The 27,519-nt window shown below is 46.0% G+C and overlaps 1 protein-coding gene across 1 annotated transcript in view; it reads left to right on the top strand.

Annotated features, from left to right (window-relative positions):
- The window catches only part of LOC139536053 (testis-expressed protein 264 homolog), a 91,298-nt gene extending 64,109 nt beyond the window's left edge, over nt 1-27,189 (top strand). Inside the window, exons 3-4 of the mRNA XM_071336176.1 lie at nt 15,612-15,786; nt 25,773-27,189. Coding sequence (XP_071192277.1) covers nt 15,612-15,786; nt 25,773-26,062 — 465 coding nt within the window. The 3' untranslated portion in view covers nt 26,063-27,189. The remainder of the gene's footprint in view (nt 1-15,611; nt 15,787-25,772) is intronic.
- The last annotated feature ends 330 nt before the right edge of the window (nt 27,190-27,519 follow it).

Below are 27,519 nucleotides of genomic sequence, written 5' to 3'. Positions count from 1 at the left end.
GGCTCAGACGGCGCTGGGCAGACGGATGGCTCAGACGGCGCTGGGCAGACGGATGACTCAGACGGCGCTGGGCAGACGGATGGCTCAGACGGCGCTGGGCAGACGGATGGCTCAGACGGCGCTGGGCAGACGGATGGCTCAGACGGCGCTGGGCAGGCAGGCAGCTCAGACGGCGCTGGGCAGACGGATGGCTCAGACGGCGCTGGGCAGACAGGCAGTGCAGGCTGCGTTGAGCAGACGGCCGACTCTGACCTGCTGAGGCGCACAGTAGGCCTGGTGCGTGGTGCCGGAACTGGAGGTACCGGGCTGAGGGCACGCACCTCAGGGCGAGTGCGGGGAGGAGGAACAGGGCTCTGGAGATGCACTGGAAGCCTGGTGCGTGGTGTAGGCACTGGTGGTACTGGGCTGGGGCGGGAAGGTGGCGCCGGATATACCGGACCGTGAAGGAGGACACGCGCTCTTGAGCACCGAGCCTCTCCAACCCTACCAGGTTGAATGGTCCCCGTAGCCCTGCCAGTGCGGCGAGGTGGAATAACCCGCACTGGGCTATGCAGGCGAACCGGGGACACCACCTGTAAGGCTGGTGCCATGTACGCCGGCCCGAGGAGACGTACTGGAGGCCAGATACGTTGGGCCGGCTTCATGACATCCGGCTCGATGCCCAACCTAGCCCTCCCAGTGCGGCAAGGTGGAATAGCCCGCACTGGGCTAAGCACGCGTACTGGGGACACCGTGCGCTTTACCGCATAACACGGTGTCTGACCAGTACGACGCCCTCTCACTCCACGGTAAGGCCGGGGAGTTGGCTCAGGTATCCAACCCGGCTTCGCCACACTCCCCTTTAGCCTCCCCCCAAGAAATGTTTGGGTGAGCCTCTCGGGTTTCCAGCCACTCTGCCTTGCAAGCGCCTCATAATGCCGCCTCTCCGCTTTTGATGCCTCCAGCTCCGCTTTGGGACGGCGACACTCCTCTGGCTCTGCCCAGGGTCCTTCTCCGTCCAGAATCTCCTCCCATGTCCATTCCTCCTTGTACCGCTGCTGCTGTTGCTGCTGCCCGTTGCCACGCTGCTTGGTCCGGGTTTGGTGGGTGTTTCTGTAACGGCTTTCCTCCATCTCTTCATCCGAAGAGGAGTAGCAAGGATTGGACCAAAGTGCAGCGCGGCTAGTGTTCAACATGTTTAATACAAAACAAGTGAAACACTACAAACAACAATATAAAAATAACAAATGTGCAAAACCGATACAGACCTATCTGATGCAGAACACAAACACAGAGACAGGTAACAAACACCCACAAAATCCCAACACAAAACAAGCCTCCTATATATGATTCTCAATCAGGGACAACGATTACCATCTGCCTCTGATTGAGAACCATATTAGGCTGGACATAGAAACAGACAAACTAGACACACAACATAGAATTCCCACCCAGCTCACGTCCTGACCAACTAAACACATACAAAACAACAGAAAACAGGTCAGGAACGTGACACTTGGCCATGGGTACCATGGATAATAAACATACCGAAGGAGAAGTTGGATCGCTTTGTCTGTAGGGATGGGCATTTTAAATAGTAAAATTATTTGAATAATATCATGACATTTTTGGGGATATCTGGATGGTAAATAAGTATTCACATGTTAGAATCATCTTTCACCTCGATTACAGCTGTGAGCCTTTCTGGGTGTTTTTTTATTTATTTTTATTTTTTTATTACCTTTTTCTCACCCAATTTTGTGGTATCCAATTGGTAGTTACAGTCTTGTCTCATCGCTGCAACTCCCGTACGGACTCGGGAGAGGGCCGTGTGTCCTCCAAAACACAACCCAACCAAGCCAAACTGCTTCTTTACACAATACCCGCTTAAAAAAAATATATATAATTATTTAACCTTTATTTAACTAGGCAAGTCAGTTAAGAACAAATTCTTATTTACAATGACGGCCTAGGAACAGTGTTCTGTCTTGTTCAGGGGCAGAGCGACAGATTTTTACCTTGTCAGCTCAGGGTTTCGATCTAGCAACCTTTTGGTTACTGGCCCAACGCTCTAACCATTAGGCTACCTGCCGGCCCACTTAACCCGGAAGCCAGCCACAGCAATGTGTCGGAGGAAACACCGTACACCTGGCGACCGTGTCAGTGTGCATGTGCCCGGGCCCGCCACAGGAGTCACTAGAGCACGATGGGATAAGGACATCCCTGCTGGCCAAACCCGCCCCTAACCCGGACAAAACTGGGCCAATTGTGCGCCGCCCCATGAGTCTCCCGGTCGCGGGCCAGGCTGCAACAGAGCCTGGACTCGAACCAGGATCTCTAGTAAAAATAAAGAACTGAAATATCACATTTACATACAGTAAGTATTCAGACTCTCTACTCAGTACTTTGATAAAACACCTTTGGCAGCGATTACAGCCCCGAGTCTTCTTGGGTATGACGCTACAAGCTTACACACCTGTATCTGGGGAGTTTTTCCTATTCTTCATTGCAGATCCTCTCAAGCTCTCTCAGGTTGGATGGGGAGCATCGCTGCACAGCTATTTTCAGGTCTCTCCAGAGATGTTCGATCGGGTTCAAGTCCGGGCTCTGGGCTACTCAAGGATATTCAGAGACTTGTCCCGAAGCCACCCCTGCGTTTTCTTGGCTGTGTGCTTAGGGTCTTTGTCCTGTTGGAAGGTGAACCTTCGCCCCAGTCTGAGGTCCTGAGTGTTCTGGAGCAGGTTTTCATCAAGGATCTCTCTGTACTTTGCTCCGTTCATCTTTCCCTCGATCCTGATTAGTCTCCCAGTCCTTGCCACTGAAAAACATCCCCACAGCATGATGCTTCCACCACCATGCTTCACTGTAGGGATGTTGCCAGGTTTCCTCCAGACGTGGCGCTTGGCATTCAGGCCCAAGAGTTCAATCTTGGTTTCATCAGCCCAGAAAAGCTTGTTTCTCATGGTTTGGGTGCCTTTTGGAAAACTCTAATGTGCCTTTTACTGAGTGGCGGGGCTTTCATCTGGCCACTACCATAAAGGCCTGATTGGTGGAGTGCTACAGAGATGGTTGTCCTTCTGGATGGTTCTCCCATCTCCACAGTGGAACCTCCCTGACCAAGGCCCTCCTCCCCCGATTGCTGAGTTTGGCCTGGCGGTTAGCTCTAGGAAGAGGCTTGGTGGTTCCAAACTTCTTCCATTTAAGAATGATGGAGGCCACTGTGTTATTGGGGACCTTCAATGCTGTAGAAATGTTTTGGTACACTTCCCCAGATCTGTGCCTTGACACAATCCTGTCTTGGAGCTCTACGGACAATTCATTTGACCTTCTGGCTTGGTTTTTGCTCTGACATACACTGTCAACTGTGGGACCTTATATAGACATTTTGTGTGCCTTTCTAATTCATGTCCAATCAATTGAATTTACCACAGGTGAACTCCAATCAAGTTATAGAAACATCTCAAGGATGATCAATGGAAACAGGACGTACCTGAACTCAATTTCGAGTCCCTACATCAGCTGATATCTCAAAGTGCTTTACAGAAACCCAGCCTAAAACCCCCAAACAGCAAGCAATGCAGGTGTAGAAGCACGGTGGCTAGGAACAACTCCCTAGAAAGGCCAAAACCTAGGAAGAAACCTAGAGAGGAACCAGGCTATAAGGGGTGGCCAGTCCTCTTCTGGCTGTGCCGGGTGGAGATTATAACAGAACATGGCCAAGATGTTCAAATGTTCATAAATGACCCGCATGGTCAAATAATAATAATCACAGTAGTTGTCGAGGGTGCAACAAGTCAGCACCTCAGGAGTAGATGTCAGTTGGCTTTTCATAGCCAATCATTAAGAGTATCTCTACCGCTCCTGCGGTCTCTAGAGAGTTGAAAACAGCAGGTCTGGGACAGGTAGCACGTCCGGTGAACAGGTCAGGGTTCCATAGCCGCAGGCAGAACAGTTGAAACTGGAGCAGCAGCACGGCCAGGTGGACTGGGGACAGCAAGGAGTCATCATGCCAGGTAGTCCTGAGGCATGGTCCTAGGGCTCAGGTCCTCCGAGAGAGAGAAAGAAAGAGAGAGAGAATTAGAGAGAGCATACTTAAATTCACACAGGACACCGGATAAGACAGGAGAAGTACTCCAGATATAACAAACCGACCCTAGCCCCCCCGACACAAACTACTGCAGCATAAATACTGGAGGCTGAGACAGGAGGGGTCAGGAGACACTGTGGCCCCATCCGATGATACCCCCGGACAGGGCCGAACAGGAAGGATATAACCCCACCCACTTTGCCAAAGCACAGCCCCCACACCACTAGAGGGATATCTTCATCCACCAACTTACAAGGCTGAGTATAGCCCACAAAGATCTCTGCCACGGCACAACCCAAGGGGGGGCGCCAACCCAGACAGGAAGATGACGTCAGTAACTGTGACGCACCCCTCCTCGGGACGGCATGAAAGAGCACCAGTAGGCCAGTGACTCAGCCCCTGTAATAGGGTTAGAGGCCGAGAATCCCAGTGGAGAGAGGAGAACCGGCCAGGCAGAGACAGCAAGGGCGGTTCGTTGCTCCAGAGCCTTTCCGTTCACCTTCACACTCCTGGGCCAGACTAAACTCAATCATAGGACGCACTGAAGAGATGAGTCTTCAGTAAAGACTTAAAAGTTGAGACCGAGTCTGCGTCTCTCACATGGGTAGGCAGACCATTCCATAAAAATGGAGATCTATATCTATAGGAGAAAGCCCTGCCTCCAGCTGTTTGCTTAGAAATTCTAGGGACAATTAGGAGGCCTGCGTCTTGTGACCGTAGCGTACGTGTAGGTATGTACGGCAGGACCAAAGCGGAAAGATAGGCTTGCTCCTACCTAGGAGCAAGCCCATGTAATGCTTTGTAGGTTAGCAGTAAAACCTTGAAATCAGCCCTTGCCTTAACAGGAAGCCAGTGTAGGGAAGCTAGCACTGGAGTAATATGATCAGATTTCTTGGTTCTAGTCAGGATTCTAGCAGCCGTATTTAGCACTAACTGAAGTTTATTTAGTGCTTTATCCGGGTAGCCGGAAAGTAGAGCATTGCAGTAGTCTAACCTAGAAGTAACAAATGCATGGATTAATTTTTCTGCATCATTTTTGGACAGAACATTTCTGATTTTTGCAATGTTACGTAGATGGAAAAAAGCTGTCCTTGAAACAGTCTTGATATGTTCGTCAAAAGAGAGATCAGGGTCCAGAGTAACGCCGAGGTCCTTCACAGTTTTATTTGAGACGACTTTACAACCATCAAGATTAATTGTCAGATTTAACAGAAGATCTCTTTGTTTCTTGGGACCTAGAACAAGCATCTCTGTTTTGAGTTTAAAAGTAGAAAGTTTGCAGCCATCCACTTCCTTATGTCTGAAACACAGGCTTCTAGCGAGGGCAATTTTGGGGCTTCACCATGTTTCATTGAAATGTACAGCTGTGTGTCATCCGCATAGCAGTGAAAGTTAACATTATGTTTTCGAATGACATCCCCAAGAGGTAAAATATATAGTGAAAACAATAGTGGTCCTAAAACGGAACCTTGAGGAACACCGAAATGTACAGTTGATTTGCCAGAGGACAAACCATTCACAGAGACAAACTGATATCTTTCCGACAGATAAGATCTAAACCAGGCCAGAACTTGTCCGTGTAGACCAATTTGGGTTTCCAGTCTCTCCAAAAGAATGTGGTGATCGATGGTATCAAAGGCAGCACTAAGGTCTAGTAGCATGAGGACAGATGCAGAGCCTCGGTCTGACGCCATTAAAAGGTCATTTACCACCTTCACAAGTGCAGTCTCAGTGCTATGATGGGGTCTAAAACCAGACTGAAGCATTTCGTATACATTGTTTGTCTTCAGGAAGGCAGTGAGTTGCTGCGCAACAGCTTTTTCTAAAATCTTTGAGAGGAATGGAAGATTCAATATAGGCCAATTCGTTTTTTATATTTTCTGGGTCAAGGTTTGGCTTTTTCAAGAGAGGCTTTATTACTGCCACTTTTAGTGAGTTTGGTACACATCCGGTGGATAGAGAGCCGTTTATTATGTTCAACATAGGAGAGCCAAGCACATGAAGCAGCTCTTTCAGGAGTTTAGTTGGAATAGGATCCAGTATGCAGCTTGAAGGTTTAGAGGCCATGATTATTTTCATCATTGTGTCAAGAGATATAGTACTAAAACACTTAAGTGTCTCTCTTGATCCGAGGTCCTGGCAGAGTTGTGCAGACTCAGGACAGCTGAGCTTTGGAGGAATACGCAGATTTAAAGGGGAGTCCGTAATTTGCTTTCTAATGATGATGATCATGATCTTTTCCTCAAAGAAGTTCATGAATTTATTACTGCTGAAGTGAAAGCCATCCTCACTTGGGGAATGCTGCTTTTTAGTACCGTGCCGTGCAGTATCAAAAATAAATTTTGGATTGTTCTTATTTTCCTCAATTAAGTTGGAAAAGTAGGATGATCGAGCAGCAGTGAGGGCTCTTCGATACTGCACGGTACTGTCTTTCCAAGCTAGTCGGAAGACCTCCAGTTTGGTGTGGCGCCATTTCCGTTCCAATTTTCTGGAAGCTTGCTTCAGAGCTCGGGTATTTTCTGTATACCAGGGAGCTAGTTTCTTATGACAAATGTTTTTAGTTTTTAGGGGTGCAACTGCATCTAGGGTATTGCGCAAGGTTAAATTAAGTTCCTCAGTTAGGTGGTTAACTGATTTTTGTCCTCTGACGTCCTTGGGTAGGCAGAAGGAGTCTGGAAGGGCATCAAGGAATCTTTGTGTTGTCTGAGAATTTATAGCACGACTTTTGATGCTCCTTGGTTGGGGTCTGAGCAGATTATTTGTTGCGATTGCAGACGTAATAAAATGGTGGTCCGATAGTCCAGGATTATGAGGAAAAACATTAAGATCTATAACATTTATTCCATGGGACAAAACTAGGTCCAGAGTATGACTGTGGCAGTGAGTAGGTCCAGAGACATGTTGGACAAAACCCACTGAGTCGATGATGGCTCCAAAAGCCTTTTGGAGTGGGTCTGTGGACTTTTCCATATCAATATTAAAATTACCAAAAATGTGAATATTATCTGCTATGACTACAAGGTCCGATAGCAATTCAGGGAACTCAGTGAGGAACGCTGTATATGGCCCAGGAGGCCTGTAAATAGTTGCTATAAAAAGTGATTGAGTAGGCTGCATAGATTTCATGACTAGAAGCTCAAAAGACGAAAACGTCATTTTTTTTTTTGTAAATTGAAATTTGCTATCGTAAATGTTAGCAACACCTCCGCCTTTGCGGGATGCAAGGGGGATATGGTCACTAGTGTAACCAGAAGGTGAGGCCTCATTTAACACAGTAAATTCATAAGGCTTAAGCCATGTTTCAGTCAGGCCAATCACATCAAGATTATGATCAGTGATTAGTTAATTGACTATAACTGCCTTTGAAGTGAGGGATCTAACATTAAGTAGCCCTATTTTGAGATGTGAGGTATCATGATCTCTTTCAATAATGGCAGGAATGGAGGAGGTCTTTATCCTAGTGAGATTGCTAAGGAGAACACCGCCATGTTTAGTTTTGCCCAACCTAGGTCGAGGCACAGACACAGTCTCAATGGGGATAGCTGAGCTGACTACACTGACTATGCTAGTGGCAGACTCCACTAAGCTGGCAGGCTGGCTAACAGCCAGATAAGATATTACAGTTTTAAAAATGTTATACATTTGCAAACATTTCTAAAACCTGTTTTTGCTTTGTCATTATGAGGTATTGTGTGTAGATGGATGAGATGTTTTATTTATTTAATCCATTTTAGAATAAGGCTGTAACGTAACAAAATGTGGAAAGGGAAGGGGTCTGAATACTTTCCGAATGCACTGTAATTCTTAACAACATTCTTAAAGCTCTGTCAATTTGGTTGTTGATCATTGCTAGACAACCATTTCCATGTCTTTTAAAGCAGAAATAGGTCAAAACATTCACTGTCTGCTGTTTAAGCAACTTTTGGCCTTGTATTTTAGGTTATTGTCCTGCTAAAAGGTGAATGCTACCAAATACTAATTGAGTGTATTTAAACTTCTGACCCACTGGGAATGTGATGAAAGAAATAAAAGCTGAAAGAAATAATTCTCTCTACTATTATTCTGACATTTCACATTCTTAAAATAAAGTGGTGATCCTAACTGAACTAAGACAGGGATTCTTACTATGATTAAATGTCAGGAATTATGAAAAACTGAGTTTAAATGTATTTGGCTAAGGTGTATGTAAACTTCCGACTTCAACTGTATATGTGTATGCATATATATATATATATATATGTATGTGTGTGTGTATATTTTATTTTAAAAAATTAAAAATACAAAATAAAAACACTAGGCTGATAAACCAGAATTGGAGGATCCTCCATCATTGTATTAATCTCAAGTTTGGGAACATTTTGGTTTCCCCGTAGATTACAATGGTGATGACAGAGACTTGTGGATAAAACGTTAATATTATGTTGCCACACACAACGAGAATAGCCTATGCAGCTGCCAACAGCTCATATATTGACAAATACTGTTTTTTTTTAATCGGGATTGAGAGCCGCCATGTTCCCACAATGAATCGTGGACAGACAGAATGTGCTATCTCCTTGAGCAAAATAGACCTGCTATTTTTTTCTTGTCATACACTGAACGTCCCACCTTAATATGGTGTGTACAATTGATTATTTTCGAAAACAAGTCCTTTAATTCAGAGTCATTTTGCCAAAGAAAGCCATGGTAAGGACATGCGTTTCAATGCATGCCACCTGAACTGATGAATCCCACCTGAACTGATGAATCCCACCTGAACTGATGAATCCCACCTGAACTGATGAATCCCACCTGAACTGATGAAGAAATCCTTTCCTTTTCAAGGAAAACATGTTTGAAACTGGACAGAACTGACACGTGACACCTTTCAAATCTCACAAACTGTGTGTGTGTGTGAGAGAGAGAGTTCCTGTCATAATCCCCCACAAAACAGAGGTATTCTGATGTTTTTGAAGAGAAAATACATAAATATTTAATAGGTTAATTTAATTACTGACCGTTGGAGGGCTCTGGCAGCTATGAAGAGAGGGGGAACCTTGCTGTTGTCACTACAGTACGTAGGCTGAAAGACCGTTGGGCAGAAAGATGAGATTGTGTAGTGTAGGTGTTTTTTAAGGAGCCCCCCTCCACGGGCCCATCGGGTGGGCCTGGGTGTGTGGGTGTGTGTGTGAGCGAAGATGCCATGCCAATGTATGATTGTTGACCGTGCATGCAAAGTAAAAACGGCAGCCATCTGCCTGGTCTGGCTTGTGTGAGCAGAATAAGAAAATTGTGTGCATTAAAAGTTAACAAGCAGGGGATCTCCCCTCCACTTCTCTTCTAGAGGACAGGACAGGAGGAAGAGTATAGAGGACAGGAGAGGGGGAAGAGTATAGAGGACAGGAGAGGGGGAAGAGTATAGAGGACAGGAGAGGGGGAAGAGTATAGAGGACAGGAGAGGGGGAAGAGTATAGAGGACAGGAGAGGGGGAAGAGTATAGAGGACAGGAGAGGGGGAAGAGTATAGAGGACAGGAGAGGGGGAAGAGTATAGAGGACAGGAGAGGGGGAAGAGTATAGAGGACAGGAGAGGGGGAAGAGTATAGAGGACAGGAGAGGGGGAAGAGTATAGAGGACAGGAGAGGGGGATGAGTATAGAGGACAGGAGAGGGGGAAGAGTATAGAGGACAGGAGAGGGGGAAGAGTATAGAGGACAGGAGAAGGGGATGAACAACATACAGGGCTTTCATTCTGCATACCTGCCTGCCTGGTTAAAGCCAGATAGGTTATTCGTACATTAAAGACAGAGCAGAGGATCAAAGCCATGGTGTAGGGGGGAGGAGGGACAGAGGACGACTCAGTTTCCCAGCTCTGATATTAAGTAGTGACTTATTGCCAGTCTCTCTTGTACATCAGCCTGATCATTCTCCAATTGGTACATTTATCTAAAAGCATATGAACGTACGCACACACACATAAACACACACACATTCACACAAACACACATCCACAAGCGGGCATTGGGCACACATACGCATACGTATGCACATGTAGTACAGACACTTCAGGCATCATCCATTTTTATTAGGCTCACTGCATGTGACTAGACCTTCAAAGCCTTGTCTGTTATTAACGGTTTTATGTACACTGGCATTACTAGAAAAATTGATTAAAGTAACACAACATAGCAGTTACTATAGAGGTCATGTGTCCTTCAGCCTCCAACTCATGTCAGATAGGACTAAACCTTTGACTACTTTATTTATAAGAGGTGTCAATCATTTTGACGCATACCTTTTTGAGACAAAAAGTATTACTTGTGAAACAAAATCTTTCTCTGAACTGTTGTATTGGTATAACATATAATTTATCCAATTGGTTTTCATACAATATAGCTTAGTATTTGTATTATTTATTTTATACAGTCATTATTACTCATCTTTATCGAGGGTGTCAATCATTTCAGACCCCACTGTGTGTCTACAGAGAATACATACTGTACATGTATACACTGTCTTTGTCCAGTTGTTGTTAAAGTTGTCATGACATTTTATTGGAAATGCGTTAATATTAGGAGCAACTATAGTACCTCAGTATGTTTGTTTTCTGTGTTTCGGTTTCCTAGAGCGATGCGCCACAATGTAGCCATCTTACTGATAGGACAAGACGGGCCTCAGCCCCGTTAAGTCCACCCTCGACAGGAAGTGTGTGTGTGTGTGTGCTACTCTTCCTTGGGTCCAAACGAATTAAGACAAAAATAAACCAGTACATATAACATTATTACACCACTTCATATCTACAATACCACATTTACCACATGCATATCGTCCAAGATGTCATAGCAGTCAGACGTCTTTTTGTCCTCTTCTTGTCGTGTCCCGTATATATATATATATATATATATATATATATATATTTACACCTTTCTTTGCATATCTTTTATATATTTTACTTTCCTGCAACCCGCCTCACCAATATATTTTTTTAGAATAGAAGCTAGCCAGAAGCTAACCAGAAGCTAGCCAGTTTACTGGCTAACGTTAGTATTTCAGCTAACCACGGTTTGTGGTCATCAGTTATTCCTTTAGCTCGAAAATCTATCGCCACTTTTGTACAACGCGACTCAGACCAGAACATACCGGACCTATTTTTCTCCATATCCCCGGATTTCAACCGCAAGCTCTGGACATTTACACCTGTATTTCGCAGCTAGCTAGCTGCTACCCATGTGTCTATTGGCTTACGTCGATCCCGGAGCAATTATTCCGGAGCTAGCCAGCTGAAGAGTTCCATCAGCCACTCCTGGGCTACAATCACCTATCCGGACCCGTTTTACTGCCAATGCGGAGCTCCACCGGGTCTTCACGACTGGACTACCGACGTTATCTGCCCGAGGGAGTTATCCAACTGGCCCCTCCGTCGCGACGTTACCTGAATGCCCATCTGCGGCCCGCTAATCGTTAGCTGTCTTATCGGCTTCTATCTGAATAGGTCTATCAGACAATTTTTTCTTGGGTCACTATAACTATATCTATTTTGCCAATTGGATTGATCCCCTCTACCACACGGAACCCCACTAATCTACTGACGGAAACGCATGAGGTGGCTAAAAACAGACCTCCTTCCTATGCTAGCTTGCTACCGATGGCCCGGCTAGCTGTCTGAATCGCCGTGTCCCCAACCAACCTCTACTCACTAGACCCTTATGATCACTTGAATAAGCATGCCTCTCCTTAATGTCAATATGCCTTGTCCATTGCTGTTCTGGTTAGTGTTTATTGGCTTATTTCACTGTAGAGCCTCCAGCCCTGCTCACTATACCTTATCCAACCTTTCAGTTCCACCACCCACACATGCGATGACATCACCTGGTTTCAATGATGTTTCTAGAGACAATATCTCTCTCATCATCACTCAATACCTAGGTTTACCTCCACTGTATTCACATCCTACCATACCTTTGTCTGTACATTATACCTTGAAACTATTTTATCACCCCAGAAACTTCCTTTTACTCTCTGTTCTAGACGTTCTAGACGACCAATTCTCATAGCTTTTAGCCGTACCCTTATCCTACTCCTCCTCTGTTCCTCTGGTAATGTAGAGGTGAATCCAGGCCCTGCAGTGCCTAGCTCCACTCCTATTCCCCAGGCGCTCTCTTTTGATGACTTCTGTAACCGTAATAGCCTTGGTTTCATGCATGTTAACATTAGAAGCCTCCTCCCTAAGTTTGTTTTATTCACTGCTTTAGCACACTCTGCCAACCCGGATGTTCTAGCCGTGTTTGAACCCTGGATTAGGAAGACCACCAAAAATTCTGAAATTTTCATCCCTAACTACAACATTTTCAGACAAGATAGAACGGCCAAAGGGGGCGGTGTTGTAATCTACTGCAAAGATAGCCTGCAGAGTTCTGTCATACTATCCAGGTCTGTACCCAAACAATTTGAAAATCCACCTCTCTAAAAACAAGTCTCTCACCATTGCCGCCTGCTATAGACCACCCTCTGCCCCCAGCTGTACTCTGGACACCATATGTGAACTGATTGCCCCCCATCTATCTTCAGAGCTCGTGCTGCTAGGCGACCTAAACTGGAACATGCTTAACACCCCAGCCATCCTACAATCTAAGCTTGATGCCCTCAATCTCACACAAATTATCAATGAACCTACCAGGTACCACCCCAAAGCCGTAAACACGGGCACCCTCATAGATATCATCCTAACCAACTTGCCCTCTAAATACACCTCTGCTGTTTTCAACCAAGATCTCAGCGATCACTGCCTCATTGCCTGCATCCGTAATGGGTCAGCGGTCAAACGACCTCCACTCATCACTGTCAAACGCTCCCTGAAACACTTCAGCGAGCAGGCCTTTCTAATCGACCTGGCCGGGGTATCCTGGAAGGATATTGATCTCATCCCGTCAGTAGAGGATGCCTTTGTTATTTTTGAAGAATGCCTTCCTCACCATCTTAAATAAGCATGCCCCATTCAAGAAATGTAGAACCCGGAACAGATATAGCCCTTGGTTCTCTCCAGACCTGACCGCCCTTAACCAACCAAAAAACATCCTATGGCGTTCTGCATTAGCATCGAACAGCCCCCGTGATATGCAACTTTTCAGGGAAGCTAGAAACCAATATACACAGGCAGTTAGAAAAGCCAAGGCTAGCTTTTTCAAGCAGAAATTTGCTTCCTGCAACACAAATTCCACTGTAAAGTCCATGGAGAATAAGAACACCTCCTCCCAGCTGCCCACTGCACTGAAGATAGGAAACACTGTCACCACCGATAAATCCACAATAATTGAGAATTTCAATAAGCATTTTTCTACGGCTGGCCATGCTTTCCACCTGGCTACCTCTACCCCGGTCAACAGCACTGCACCCCCCACAGCTACTCGCCCAAGCCTTCCCCATTTCTCCTTCTCCCAAATCCAGTCAGCTGATGTTCTGAAAGAGCTGCAAAATCTGGACCCCTACAAATCAGCCGGGCTAGATAATCTAGACCCTTTCTTTCTAAAATTATCTGCTGAAATTGTTGCCACCCCTATTACTAGCCTGTTCAACCTCTCTTTCGTGTCGTCTGAGATTCCCAAAGATTGGAAAGCAGCTGCGGTCATCCCCCTCTTCAAAGGGGGGGACACTCTTGACCCAAACTGCTACAGACCTATATCTATCCTACCCTGCCTTTCTAATGTCTTTGAAAGCCAAGTCATCAAACAGATTACCGACCATTTCAAATCCCACCATACCTTCTCCGCCATGCAATCTGGTTTCAGAGCTGGTCATGGGTGCACCTCAGCCACGCTCAAGGTCCTAAACGATATCTTAACCGCCATCGATAAGAAACAATACTGTGCAGCTGTATTCATTGACCTGGCCAAGGCTTTCGACTCTGTCAATCACCACATCCTCATCGGCAGACTCGACAGCCTTGGTTTCTCAAATGATTGCCTTGCCTGGTTCACCAACTACTTCTCTGATAGAGTTCAGTGTGTCAAATCGGAGGGTCTGTTGTCCGGGCCTCTGGCAGTCTCTATGGGGGTACCACAGGGTTCAATTCTTGGACCGACTCTCTTCTCTGTATACATCAATGATGTCGTTCTTGCTGCTGGTGAGTCTCTGATCCACCTCCACGCAGACGACACCATTCTGTATACTTCTGGCCCTTCTTTGGACTCTTCAATGCCATACAACTCTCCTTCTGTGGCCTCCAATTGCTCTTAAATACAAGTAAAACTAAATGCATGCTCTTCAACCGATCGCTGCCTGCACCTGCCCGCCTGTCCAACATCACTACTCTGGACAGCTCTGACTTAGAATATGTGGACAACTACAAATACCTAGATGTCTGGTTAGACTGTAAACTCTCTTTCCAGACTCACATCAAACATCTCCAATCCAAAGTTAAATCTAGAATTGGCTTCCTATTCCGCAACAAAGCATACTTCACTCATGCTGCCAAACATACCCTTGTAAAACTAGGTAATCCTACCAATCATCGACTTCGGTGATGTCATTTACAAAATAGCCTCCAATACCCTACTCAATAAATTGGATGCAGTCTATCACAGTGCCATCCGTTTTGTCACCAAAGCCCCATATACTACCCATCACTGCGACCTGTACGCTCTCGTTGGCTGACCCTCGCTTCAAACTCGTCGCCAAACCCACTGGCTCCAGGTCATCTACAAGACCCTGCTAGGTAAAGTCCCCCCTTATCTCAGCTCGCTGGTGACCATAGCAGCACCCACCTGTAGCACGCGCTCCAGCAGGTATATCTCTCTGGACACCCCCAAAACCAATTCTTCCTTTGGCCGCCTCTCCTTCCAGTTCTCTGCTGCCAATGACTGGAACGAACTACAAAAATCTCGGAAACTGGAAACACTTATCTCCCTCACTAGCTTTAAGCACCAGCTGTCAGAGCAGCTCACAGATTACTGCACCTGTACATAGCCCATCTATAATTTAGCCCAAACAACTACCTCTTTCCCTACTGTATTTATTGATTTATTTAGCTCCTTTGCACCCCATTATTTCTACCATTCCAGTGTTTTACTTGCTATATTGAATTTACTTCGCCACCATGGCCTTTTTTTTATTTTTTTATATTAATATATATATTTTTATTTGTATTTTGTCTTCACCTCCCTTATCTCACCTCACTTGCTCACATTGTATATAGACTTATTTTTCTACTGTATTGTTGACTGTATGTTTGTTTTACTCCATGTGTAACTCTGTTGTTGTATGTGTCGAACTGCTTTGCTTTATCTTGGCCAGGTCGCAATTGTAAATGAGAACTTGTTCTCAACTTGCCTACCTGGTTAAATAAAGGTGAAATAAAAAATAAAATAAAAAAAATTATAATACCACCATACATAAGTGTGTGTGTGTGTGCTAGCGTGTGTGTGCGTATGCATGTGTCCGTGCAGCTAGGCCCCCATTTCCCATGACTTGTATAATCCTGTGTAATGTAAGCTCCCTTGTTTCTCACCTTTGTTTGTTGCCTCCCTCTCTCTCTCCCTCCCCCCCCCCCCCCCCCCTCCCGCTCTCCCCCCAGGAGAGGAAGTTGTGTGCACACCCATGCCTGGAGATCTACAGAGATGACTTGATCCACTACATGAGTCCTCTGGCTCGCCAGGGAGATTTCTACGTACCAGAGGTCCGTCAGGACCCGGACAGGAGGCTGCTGGGAGACAATGACTCTGAGGAGGACAGAGGGACCGACATCACAGGTACACTACAGTAGGCCCTAGACCAGGGCTCTCCAACCCTGTTCCTGGAGAGCTACCCTCCTGTAGATTTTTCCTCCAACCCCAGTTGTAACTAACCTGATTCAGCTTAATCAGCCAGGTGCACTAGATTAGGGTAGCTCTCCAAGAACAGGGTTAGAGATCCCTGCCTTAGACACACACACACACACACACACACACACACACACACACACACACACACACACACACACACACACACACACACACACACACACACACACACACACACACACACACACACACACACACACACACACACACACACACACCCTCCACTGGGCTATACCTAGTACTGTACAAGTAGAGAACATTATTTGGGGTGTCCACCCACTCTGCCCAGAGTGGGTGAAAATGAACATGCTCATGCACTTTCTCTCACTGTCTCTCACTCTCTGTCTCTCGTCATGTGTTCTGTAATGCTTGTTGTCCCTGCAGTGAGCCAGCTTTGGTGGTGATAATTTCACTTCCTTATATTATAAAATGCATTTTACCAAGACAAATATGATTCTTCATGTTCTGAATAGTTCAGCGGGGTCTCTCTCTAAAATATCATTAACATTATATCCTAAAAGTCAGATTTCGTGACCTACTACATCCGATAATAAGCACCGAGCTATGTGGAGGAGCAGTGCAGCTTTCTCACAGCGACTTTTGGGGATTTTACATGTTGTGGTGGTAGTCTGCAAAGTTGTTTCCATGGGTTGCAAAAAGCTACACTGAACAAAAATATGAACATGTTGGTTTCATGAACTGAAATTAAAGATCCCAGAAATGTTCCATATGCACAAAAATCTTATTTCTCTAATTTTGTGCACACATTTTTTTTTACTGCGTGATTGTTACACAGGTGCACTTTGTGCTGTGGACAATAAAAGACCAGTCTAAAATGTGCAGTTTTGTTACACAACACAATGCCGCAGATGTCTCAAGTTTGGAGGGAGCGTGCAATTGGCATGCTGACTGCAGGAATGTCCACCAGAGCTGGTGCCAGAGAATTCAATTTTAATTTCTCTACCATAAGCCTACATGTCGTGTCTCAAAAACGATATCGATCTCTGTTGTTTTATGTCTTCCGGATTCGAGAAGGATGACAAGTTCAACGCTGAGCCTGTCAGTTAGCCTTTATTCTAGCACAGTATCCAGCCTAGCTGACGCTATTTTCCAGATTTTTGACCTTTTTTTCTCTCTCTAGGCTCCATTCATTTAGTCCGCTTAATTTTGGCCATCCTACAGGGGAAAAAACTTCTATAAATTTTAAACAGAAAGACAATTTTAAACATTTATTTTTCCCATAGGTCAAAAGATGCGTTTTTGATTGGACACCCTACATCCGTCAAATTCAACTCTTGACTTTGAAGCCAGTTCCACTGCTTTTTTTCATTGTTCCCCTCTAATCAGGGACTGATTTAGACCTGAGACACCAGGTGGGTGCAATTATTAGGTAGAACAGAAAACCAGCATGCTCTGGACCTCATAGGGTAAGAGTTGAATACCCCTGCCCTACATTATTACATCCATGGGCATACTGTACTATATATTTTAAGGAATACATACTGTATCAATGGAAGCACAATCCTCATATGGATTGGGAGCTCACCGCTTTGTCTTTGAGGCCATTGCCCAGTCAATAAGCAGGGGAACCAGTAGACCTATGCTTCTTTGTTAACTGATTGAATCACTAGTAATAATGGATATGACTGTCCACATTGGAAGGTGTTAGAACACAGATAGCTAGTTGGCAGAGAAATACACATAATGTGAATGTAATGGTGACCACAGAATAACAGGTCACTCCATGGTATTAGCAGAGAATAGTGTATTTTTGAAAAACTACAAAAACTTTGTATAATTCAACTGGACAATAATGTTCAAAACGTATGCAGTATATGTTTTGTGTGTTATTGTCGCATCATTTCAATTTCCAATTGGTACCAAAGGGATTTGGACCTTGTTGATTGTTGGTTGTGTTTATGAGCTGAATCCCCACGGTGTGTCGTAGTGTGCCTGTGTTTATGAGCTCCTAGGGTGTGCTCCTGTCCTGTGAGTGACACACACATATACACACACACACACACACACACACACTGTATCCTGTGAGTGACACCCTGTCAGGTGCTAATGAAAGGCTAAGACCCACAGAACACTGCTGTCACTCACCAGGGGGCTGGTCACAGCCACCACCACCACCATATGCCCATAAAACACACACACCTGGGTAGACGTCACTTACTCAGGGTCTGTCCTTCACCACCACCATATGTATGGCCTGATGCTGCTCAGTGCTCACCCATACTAGACTGGGCTGGGCTGGGCTGTAGCAGAGTCCTCTGGGCTCCATTAACACTGTGGCATGGCACCTAATGTTTAATCAACAGCAAGAATGAGAGATGAGGTTTATGAATACTAACAGTGTCTGCATCCCAAATGGCTCCCTATTGCCTTCCATAAGGCACTACTTTTGACTAGAGCCCTATAGGCTATATAGGGACCATTTGAGACACAGCCAATGTAACTGCTTTATGAGGATATGTTTAGGAATGACTGGACATATTGGCTCATGAGTGTCTGTCCAAATAATTTGGACAGAAACTCATGCAGGTAGTTTTGATGCAGAACATAGTCAAAAAGGTGATTTTAAAGGAAATAAAGAGGGGTCAGACTAGAAGTGAGACTTGGAGGGGAGCCAAAATAGACAATTCATGTTTTAGAGAGCGAGCGAGAGACAGAGCTGCAGATAACACGTTATAGTGAGATGGTGCACAAGATTAGTCTCCACCCAAACATCACCAGGGATAGAATTTGTTGCTGTGGGTGTGTCATGGAGGTGTTGTACACACTGTCTGTCTGTCTCTGTGGGAGTGTATGGGGGGGGGTGTCAGTGTCTGACAGAAAGAGAACATCAGACCTGTATGTCAGGCTGTTTGACTCTTGGCAGATTCCTATAGTAGGTATTGAGGGCCACATATTTGCCTAGACCTAATTCCATGGATGACTCTGCACAAACTGATAAGATGAGAAAGTTCAGTGATCTAAATCAACACATAGCTGTGACTTCATATCTACCATAGACCGCGAAGGCTATATCTCTGAGAGATATGCTTCCAGGAGCCGTGAGCTTGGCCTACTGCTTCAGCTTGCCTGATTTCCCTTTAAATCATCTTCCACTCAGCTCTTAACCTGTCAAGTGAGCCATTAACTTTACTCCAGCCACAAGGGAAGGGAGGGGAGGCAGCCTGGGCCTGGTCCTGGCCTACAGGCAGGCAGCGGGGCGGGGCACAGCGTGGTGGGCTGGGGGAAGGACCTGCAGGCACGCAGCGGGGCGGGGCACCGCGTGGTGGGCTGGGGGATGGACCTGCAGGCACGGGGCGGGGCACAGCGTGGTGGGCTGGGGGATGGACCTGCAGGCACGCAGCGGGGCGGGGCACCGCGTGGTGGGCTGGGGGATGGACCTGCAGGCACGCAGCGGGGAGGGGCACAGCGTGGTGGGCTGGGGGATGGACCTGCAGGCACGCAGCGGGGCGGGGCACCGCGTGGTGGGCTGGGGGATGGACCTGCAGGCACGCAGCGGGGAGGGGCACAGCGTGGTGGGCTGGGGGATGGACCTGCAGGCACGGGGCAGGGCACAGCGTGGTGGGCTGGGGGATGGACCTGCAGGCACGCAGCGGGGCGGGGCACCGCGTGGTGGGCTGGGGGATGGACCTGCAGGCACGCAGCGGGGCGGGGCACAGCATGGTGGGCTGGGGGATGGACCTGCAGGCACGCAGCGGGGCGGGGCACAGCATGGTGGGCTGGGGGATGGACCTGCAGGCACGCAGCGGGGCGGGGCACAGCATGGTGGGCTGGGGGATGGACCTGCAGGCACGCAGCGGGGCGGGGCACAGCGTGGTGGGCTGGGGGATGGACCTGCAGGCACGCAGCGGGGCGGGGCACAGCGTGGTGGGCTGGGGGATGGACCTACAGCAGGTGTGTGTTGGGGGGTGGACAGATGTAGTGTGTGTAAATGCATGGAGAGTGGGTGATAGAAAACCTGAGGGTGAAATGTGTGTGCAGGCAGAATTATCCATCTAAACATGTATGTGTGTGTGGTTGTGAATACCTGTGCACATTGGGGGGTGACTACAAACAGAGAGAAATATAATTGTTGCGGCTGCAGCGTTTCGTCAATGTAGTAGCCCATGGCAGGGCCATGCTGTGTTGATGTGATCTAAGACAACAGAGGAAGAGAGCAGTAACAGGGGTGTGCGGGTGGGTGGGTGGGTGGGGGTGCGTGCGTGCGTGCGTGCAGGGTACCAGTGGGATGTCGTGTGTGTGGACCCTCTCAATGTTTGATGACCTGTCCTCTCTCACCGTGAGGAATCACATTTTCCAGCCTAATACACCAGTGGGACCTCAGTTCTGCACACACATGCAACAGATACACACACACACAGATGACACCACACACACACACACACACACTTTATTTTGCATTCAATCACTGATACTTTCACCTCAACTTTCCACCACGTACAGACACACATAGACACACACATACAGGAGAGGAGAGCAGTGTGGCAGTATGTCTGTGGTAGGAAGACTTAGCCCATACAGGCTGTGAGAAACTGGGCTGAGGCAAAGCTTTCCTGTAAAGCCAGCCTAATCTAGCTGCCTGCTGGCCAACACACACACACACACACACTTACACAGAGACAAACTGGGACTTGGACCCAGTTATCTAACTGATCTAACTCCACAACAAAAGTCCTCCAAGGCAAGCACAGAGACTGGGGCTTCAGCTGGGAATAACTCAACACCCTTCTGTCTACACGACTTAGGATCTTCAGTAGGAGATTGGGATGTAAAATGTGCAACACAGACACACACACACACACACACACACAAGCATGTGCACACACCCATGACACTCATGGCAACCAGAATATGTAATCTCTCTCTCTCTCTGTCCCCTCCACACATGGCTGCAGACCTACTGAATGTTGAGTAACAGTGACAAATCCTGCTCTTCTCTATTCCCTGTGTCCCCGGCTGACGGTGGGTGTGTGTGTGTGTTTGTGATGATATTGTGACAGGTACCCATGGTCTTATCACTGACTGGTCTCATCTCACAGAGGTCAGCGGAACACAAGGAGCCTTCTCGGACCATCGACCCCTGTATTTGTGACAGGGCCAGCCAACTCCACAACCCCGCCTCCCCTCCCTCTGTCAGCCTCCCTTCCATCTCAAAGTCACCCTTTCCTCTGTCTTTTACTAACATGTAAGGGTGCACTGAAGAGTGGGTGGACATGGTATGGATTTGCACTTGCATTTTCCTGCTAGTTTCTTTTCATAGTTTCTGACATATAGCTGTGTTTTTTTTTTTTTTACCCCCCTTTTCTCCCCAATTTTCGTGGTATCCAATCGCTAGTAATTACTATCTTGTCTCATCGCTACAACTCCCGTACGGGCTCGGGAGAGACGAAGGTCGAAAGCCATGCGTCCTCCGAAGCACAACCCAACCAAGCCGCACTGCTTCTTAACACAGCGCGCCTCCAACCCGGAAGCCAGCCGCACCAATGTGTCGGAGGAAACACCGTGCACCTGGCCCCCTTGGTTAGCGCGCACTGCGCCCGGCCCGCCACAGGAGTCGCTGGAGCGCGATGAGACAAGGATATCCCTACCGGCCAAACCCTCCCTAACCCGGACGACGCTGGGCCAATTGTGCGTCGCCCCACAGACCTCCCGGTCGCGGCCGGCTGTGACAGAGCCTGGGCGCGAACCCAGAGACTCTGTGACATATAGCTGTGTTAGCCTGTATCTCACTGCTCAGTATTGCCTATGGCTTTTTGAGAATGCTTTTTAAAAATCCTTTGGAGAAAGCACATTAAATGGTAACAAGCTAAAAGTTCCACACAATATTTCACATACTCTATAAGCAAGTAGCAATAATGGATCGATTATAGTTTTGAAGGGTGGGAAGACTAGCTAGCTGGTAGCCTGAAGGCACCACTGAACATTTCCTCTCAAATTTAAGCCAGGCAGAAGCCAATGTGACTAAGCTTGTGTGTGTATGTGCGTGCGTGCGTGCTGTTCACTGTCGGATTTCAGTTTCCACTATTTCCTATCCATCACATGTAAATTAGTCTAGTGTGAATTAATCAGCGACAGCTCTTGGCTAGATTTCAGTTGCACTGCAATGAGGCAGTTTTATTCAGACAAAAAACCATTGGTTGTGAGTTTGTGTCTGTGTGTAGAGCACATTTTTTCTGCTTAGCTTTGTTTCATAGCTATTTACTATAATTTTACTCATGTCGCCAAGTGTAGGCTAACTGAAGTCACACAGGAGGAAAGGGTCTTGACTTATTGTCCTGACAGTGTTGTTTGGTGTCATTTCATTAGTTGCACATTGGTCAATTTGGAATGATATGGAAAGAGATAGACAGGTGGTAAACCCTTTAACATAAACTGCTGTCAACAGCTCAGTCTTTGGTGAGTCTGACATTTCCTATCAGCTTCAACTTCATCTCTCTCTCTCTGCCTATCTTTCTCACTCTGTCTTTTTCTCTTGGTCTCTCTCTCCCTCTTTGTCCTTGGGTGGTGTGTGTGAGCCACTGTGACAGAATGAGATAAATAAACATTTGGAAGGATCCTGTCTGTCCTATCTGCTATTAGGTACACTGGAGAACTAACAAACCAAACCATCACTCTGCTGCAAAAACACTGACATAGACACTAAAAACTGAAACGCAAAACGATTTGTGTTGTATTTATCACTTAGAAATGCTGAGTTTGAAGTGTCCCTTCTTGAGCTTATGCCCACCACTCATACAGAGAGTGATATATACATGTTCTCAGGGCAGTGTTCATACAAAATTGTTTCTCAGGTCAGAAATGTATCTCATAATTTCTGTTAATATAATTTATTAGGCACAGTTTTTAAATATTTGATCAATCACATAATAATTAACATATCAGCCAGTATCAGAATATGACATTTTAGCGTGTCCGTACAGTATGTGGACATATCACCTGCATGTGTGCAAGTGGGCCATCGCTCAAGGAGAGACTACAGTTAGACATTTTAGCAGCAGGCAGGCCTAGCCTATAAAATATGATAGAAACAGACTAACTAGGTAGCTAATTCAAAACATATATTGTAGCCTGGCTAGTTATCCCTCTAGTTTTTGTCATGTCCCCAAAAACTTTCCACCAAGACTCGGAAATAAGGCCATATAAAGTTGATGTACACAGCCGCGAGCTGCCCAGTGACACGAGCCTACCAGACGAGCTAAATCACTTCTATGCTCGCTTCGAGGCAAGCAACACTGAGGCATGCATGAGAGCATCAGCTGTTCCAGGCGACTGTGCGATCACGCTCTCCGTAGCCGACGTGAGTAAGACCTTTAAACAGGTCAACATACACAAGGCTGCGGGGCCAGACGAATTACCAGGACGTGTGCTCCGGGCATGTGCTGACCAACTGGCAGGTGTCTTCACTGACAATTTCAACATGTCCCTGATTAGGTCTGTAATACCAACATGTTTCAAGCAGACCACCATAGTCCCTGTGCCCAAGAGCACAAAGGCAACCTGCCTAAATGACTACAGACTCGTAGCACTCACGTCTGTAGCCATGAAGTGCTTTGAAAGGTTGGTCATGGCTCACATCAACACCATTATCCCAGAAACCCTAGACCCACTCCAATTTGCATTCCACCCAAACAGATCCACAGATGATGCAATCTCTATTGCACTCCACACTGCCCTTTCCCACCTGGACAAAAGGAACACTTATGTGAGAATGCTATTCATTGACTAGAGTTCAGCGTTCAACACCATAGTACCCTCAAAGCTTATCACTAAACTAAGGATCCTGGGACTAAACACCTCCCTCTGCAACTGGATCCTGGACTTCCTGACGGGCCGCCCCCAGGTGGTGAGAGTAGGTAGCAACACATCTGCCACGCTGATCCTCAACACTTGAGCTCCCCAGGAGTGCGTGCTCAGTCCCCTCCTGTACTCCCTGTTCACCCACGACTGCATGGCCAGGCACGACTCCAACACCATCATTAAGTTTGCAGACGACACAACAGTGGTGGGCCTGATCACCGACAACGACGAGAAAGCCTACAGGGAGGAGGTCAGAGACCTGGCCTGGTGGTGCCAGAATAACAACCTATCCCTCAACGTAACCAAGACTAAGGAGATGATTGTGGACTACAAGAAAAGGAGGACCGAGCACGCCCCCATTCTCATCGACAGGGCTGTAGTTAGAGCAGGTTGAGAGCTTCAAGTTCCTTGGTGTCCACATCAACAACAAACTAGAATGGTCCAAACACACCAAGACAGTTGTGAAGAGGGCACAACAAAGCCTATTCCCCCTCAGCAAACTAAAAAGATTTGGCATGGGTCCTCAGATCCTCAAAAGGTTCTACAGCTGCAACATCGAGAGCATCCTGACTGGTTGCATCACTGCCTGGTACGGCAACTGCTCGGCCTCTGACCGCAAGGCACTACAGAGGGTAGTGCGTACGGCCCAGTACATCACTGGGGCTAAGCTGTCTGTCATCCAGGACCTCTACACCAGGCGGTGTCAGAGGAAGGCCCTAAAAATTGTCAAATACCCCAGACACCCCAGTCATAGACTGTTCTCTCTACTACCGCATGGCAAGCAGTACCAGAGTGCCAAGTCTAGGACAAAAAAGCTTCTCAACAGTTTTTACCTCCAAGCCATAAGACTCCTGAACAGGTAATCAAATGGCTACCCGGACTATTTGCATTGTGCGCCCCCCCCAACCCCTCTTTTTACGCTGCTGCTACTCTCTGTTTATCATATATGCATAGTCACTTTAACTATACATTCATGTACATACTACCTCAATTGAGCCGACCAACCAGTGCTCCCGCACAGTGGCTAACCGGGCTATCTGCATTGTGTCCCAACCACCACCCGCCAACCCCTCTTTTACGCTACTGCTACTCTCTGTTCATCATATATGCATAGTCACTTTAACCATATCTACATGTGCATACTACCTCAATCAGCCTGACTAACCGGTGTCTGTATGTAGCCTCGCTACTTTTATAGCCTCGCTACTGTATATAGCCTGTCTTTTTACTGTTGTTTTATTTCTTTACCTACCTATTGTTCACCTAATACCTTTTTTGCACTATTGGGTAGAGCCTGTAAGTAAGCATTTCACTGTTAGGTCTACACCTGTTGTATTCAGCGCACGTGACAAATAAACATCGCCACAGCATGATTCTGCCACCACCATGCTTCACCATAGGTATTCATCAGACCAGAGAATCTTGTTTCTCATGGTCTGAGAGTCTTTAGGTGCCATTTGGCAAACTGCAAGCGGGCTGTCATGTGCCTTTTACTGAGTAGTGGCTTTCGTCTGGCCACTCAAATCAAATGTTAATTGTCACATGCAAATGTTAATGCGAGTGTAGCAAAATGCTTGTGCTTCTGGTTCCGACAGTGCAGTAAAATCTAACAAGTAATCTAACAGTTCCCCAACAACTACCTTATACACACAAATCTAAAGGGGGTGAATGAGAATATGTACATATAAATATATGGATGAGCGATGGCCGAGCGGCATAGGCAAGGTGCAATAGATGGTATAAAATACAGTATATACATATGATATGAGTAATGTAAGATATGTAAACATTATTAAAGTGGCATTGTTTAAAGTGTCTTGTATGTCCGTCTATATGTATTGTCTATCCATCTATTTATCTGTCTATCTAGGTCTCGTCTGTCTATGTGTCTGTCTGTCTGTGTCTGTCTGTCTTTGTTGATTCACATATGTTATGCTCATCATTTTCATTCATTTTGCTTAGTAACACAGTGCCAACAAAAAGGTATGCATTCTCCTTAGTCTTACCTGTTCTCCCCATGTCTTTTTCTCCCTAAGTGCGGCCTCTAACTATTCTTACTCTCTCTCTCCCTGTCTCACTAGGTGAGGACTCCAATAGTGAGTGCAGTTCAGGGAGTGGTATTTTCCTGTCAGACAGCAGAGAGACCTCCCTAGCCCCATCCAGCGTCCCCTCCCTGATCCGACACTACAGAGGAGGAGGAGGTGAAGACCGCAGTGACAGGAGCTCCTCCTCCTTTGAGGAGTTGGACCTGGAACTCCCAGACGGACAGGAGGAGGAAGCAGGGACAGAGCAAGTTAGCGACGCCCCCTGCAACAAGCACCTAGAGACGACCACAGAGGAGAGAGGGGTTGTAGTCGGGGGGGAGGAGTGAGGGAGAATGGAGGGGGGAGAAGAAGAAGTGGAGGTTGGGGGAGGAGGAGAGAATTCTAAATGTGCAGTTTTCTATGGCTCTTTTTCAATTAGTCTTTCCTTGAATCCTCCCATTTTGCACTGTCTCCTCCAATATGGTTGAGGTGAGGAAATAGGATGCAGGGAATCACAGAAAGACTTATTGAGAGAGCCATTGTGTCTTCCTACAAGTAGAGTTTTTTTACATTCCCAAACCTATTTTAAGGTGATGAGTTAGTCTGATGAGTGTGTTGTGTTGAGCTGTTGGTCAGGCAGAGTTCCAAAGGGGAAATGATTTCCTTCTTTCGGTTGGCTGACAGAAAATAGCCTACTTGAAGAAGAAAAAACTATCAGAAATACGTCAGGTAACCTGAGTTTCTTGAAATCCATGTTTGTTTTTAAGTACTTAATTGATATGATAAGCAAAGTGGTGCATGGTGAACAAGTGTGTTTGGATGCATTTTAGATTGCTTTTTTTACTTGATTGTTATGTTTTTACTATTAAAATGATGATTATCATCCCTTGTGACTGATTGATGTTTTGACCTTTATCCTATAATTGCAGTAAAACTGTAGTGTATCTATATTTGAGATGATCTTACTTTTGATTATTATATAGTGTTTTTCTTTTGAGTAAGAAAAAAACTATTTAGAATATGTTTGTTTGGGTATGTAAAAGTGCTCAATGTTTTTCCCATACTGTTTATTTTTCCCATCCTTTCAATCTGACCAAACAAATTAATTACTTAAAATGAATTACTTAAAAATCATACAAATGTGATTTTCTGGACAGTTGAAGTGTACCTATGATAAAAATTACAGACCTCTACATGCTTTGTAAGTAGGAAAACCTGCAAAATCGGCAGTGTATCAAATACTTGTTCTCCCCACTGTGTATATATATATATATATAGTTATTAAAAAAAAATCTTATACATTAATTCTATGAACAGTTTTATTATGGATTCTAGATGGAGTATTTAGAAGCATACAACCATACACCTCACTCAATACCCTTTACTCTGACAGGCCTTTGGGTGTTGATATCTTGTTTTATCTAATGAATGTACCTATGTTTATTATTGGTTGAATAAAATAAAAAAAAATTGACTTGCCTGTTGTCGTATGACTTTGGGCTGTCATGCTTAGCTATGCTCAGCTGTGCATGAAAAAATGGGAGAGATTAAGAAGGGAGGGGTGAGAAGGAAAGAGGGAGGAATTGGGAGTGTCCAGACGACACAGAGGGATGTATGCATCTGTAATTAAATAACTGGGAGACCAGAAATCCACGTTTTATGCAAACGGTTATGTATATTCATGAGCAGCAGTGTTAAAGTATTTTCAAGATCACACTGTTTATTCCACTCTCAGAGAGATTAATAATACAAGGCAGGCAGGGAAGAATCTCCACTTCAGTTCATTCCTGTTACTAACCCTGAG

Source organism: Salvelinus alpinus, chromosome 12, assembly GCF_045679555.1.
Source record: "Salvelinus alpinus chromosome 12, SLU_Salpinus.1, whole genome shotgun sequence".
NCBI classification, from domain to species: Eukaryota; Metazoa; Chordata; class Actinopteri; order Salmoniformes; family Salmonidae; genus Salvelinus; species Salvelinus alpinus.
The sequence above is the reverse complement of the archived record's forward strand: the minus strand, read 5'-3'. Positions and strand labels throughout refer to the sequence as shown.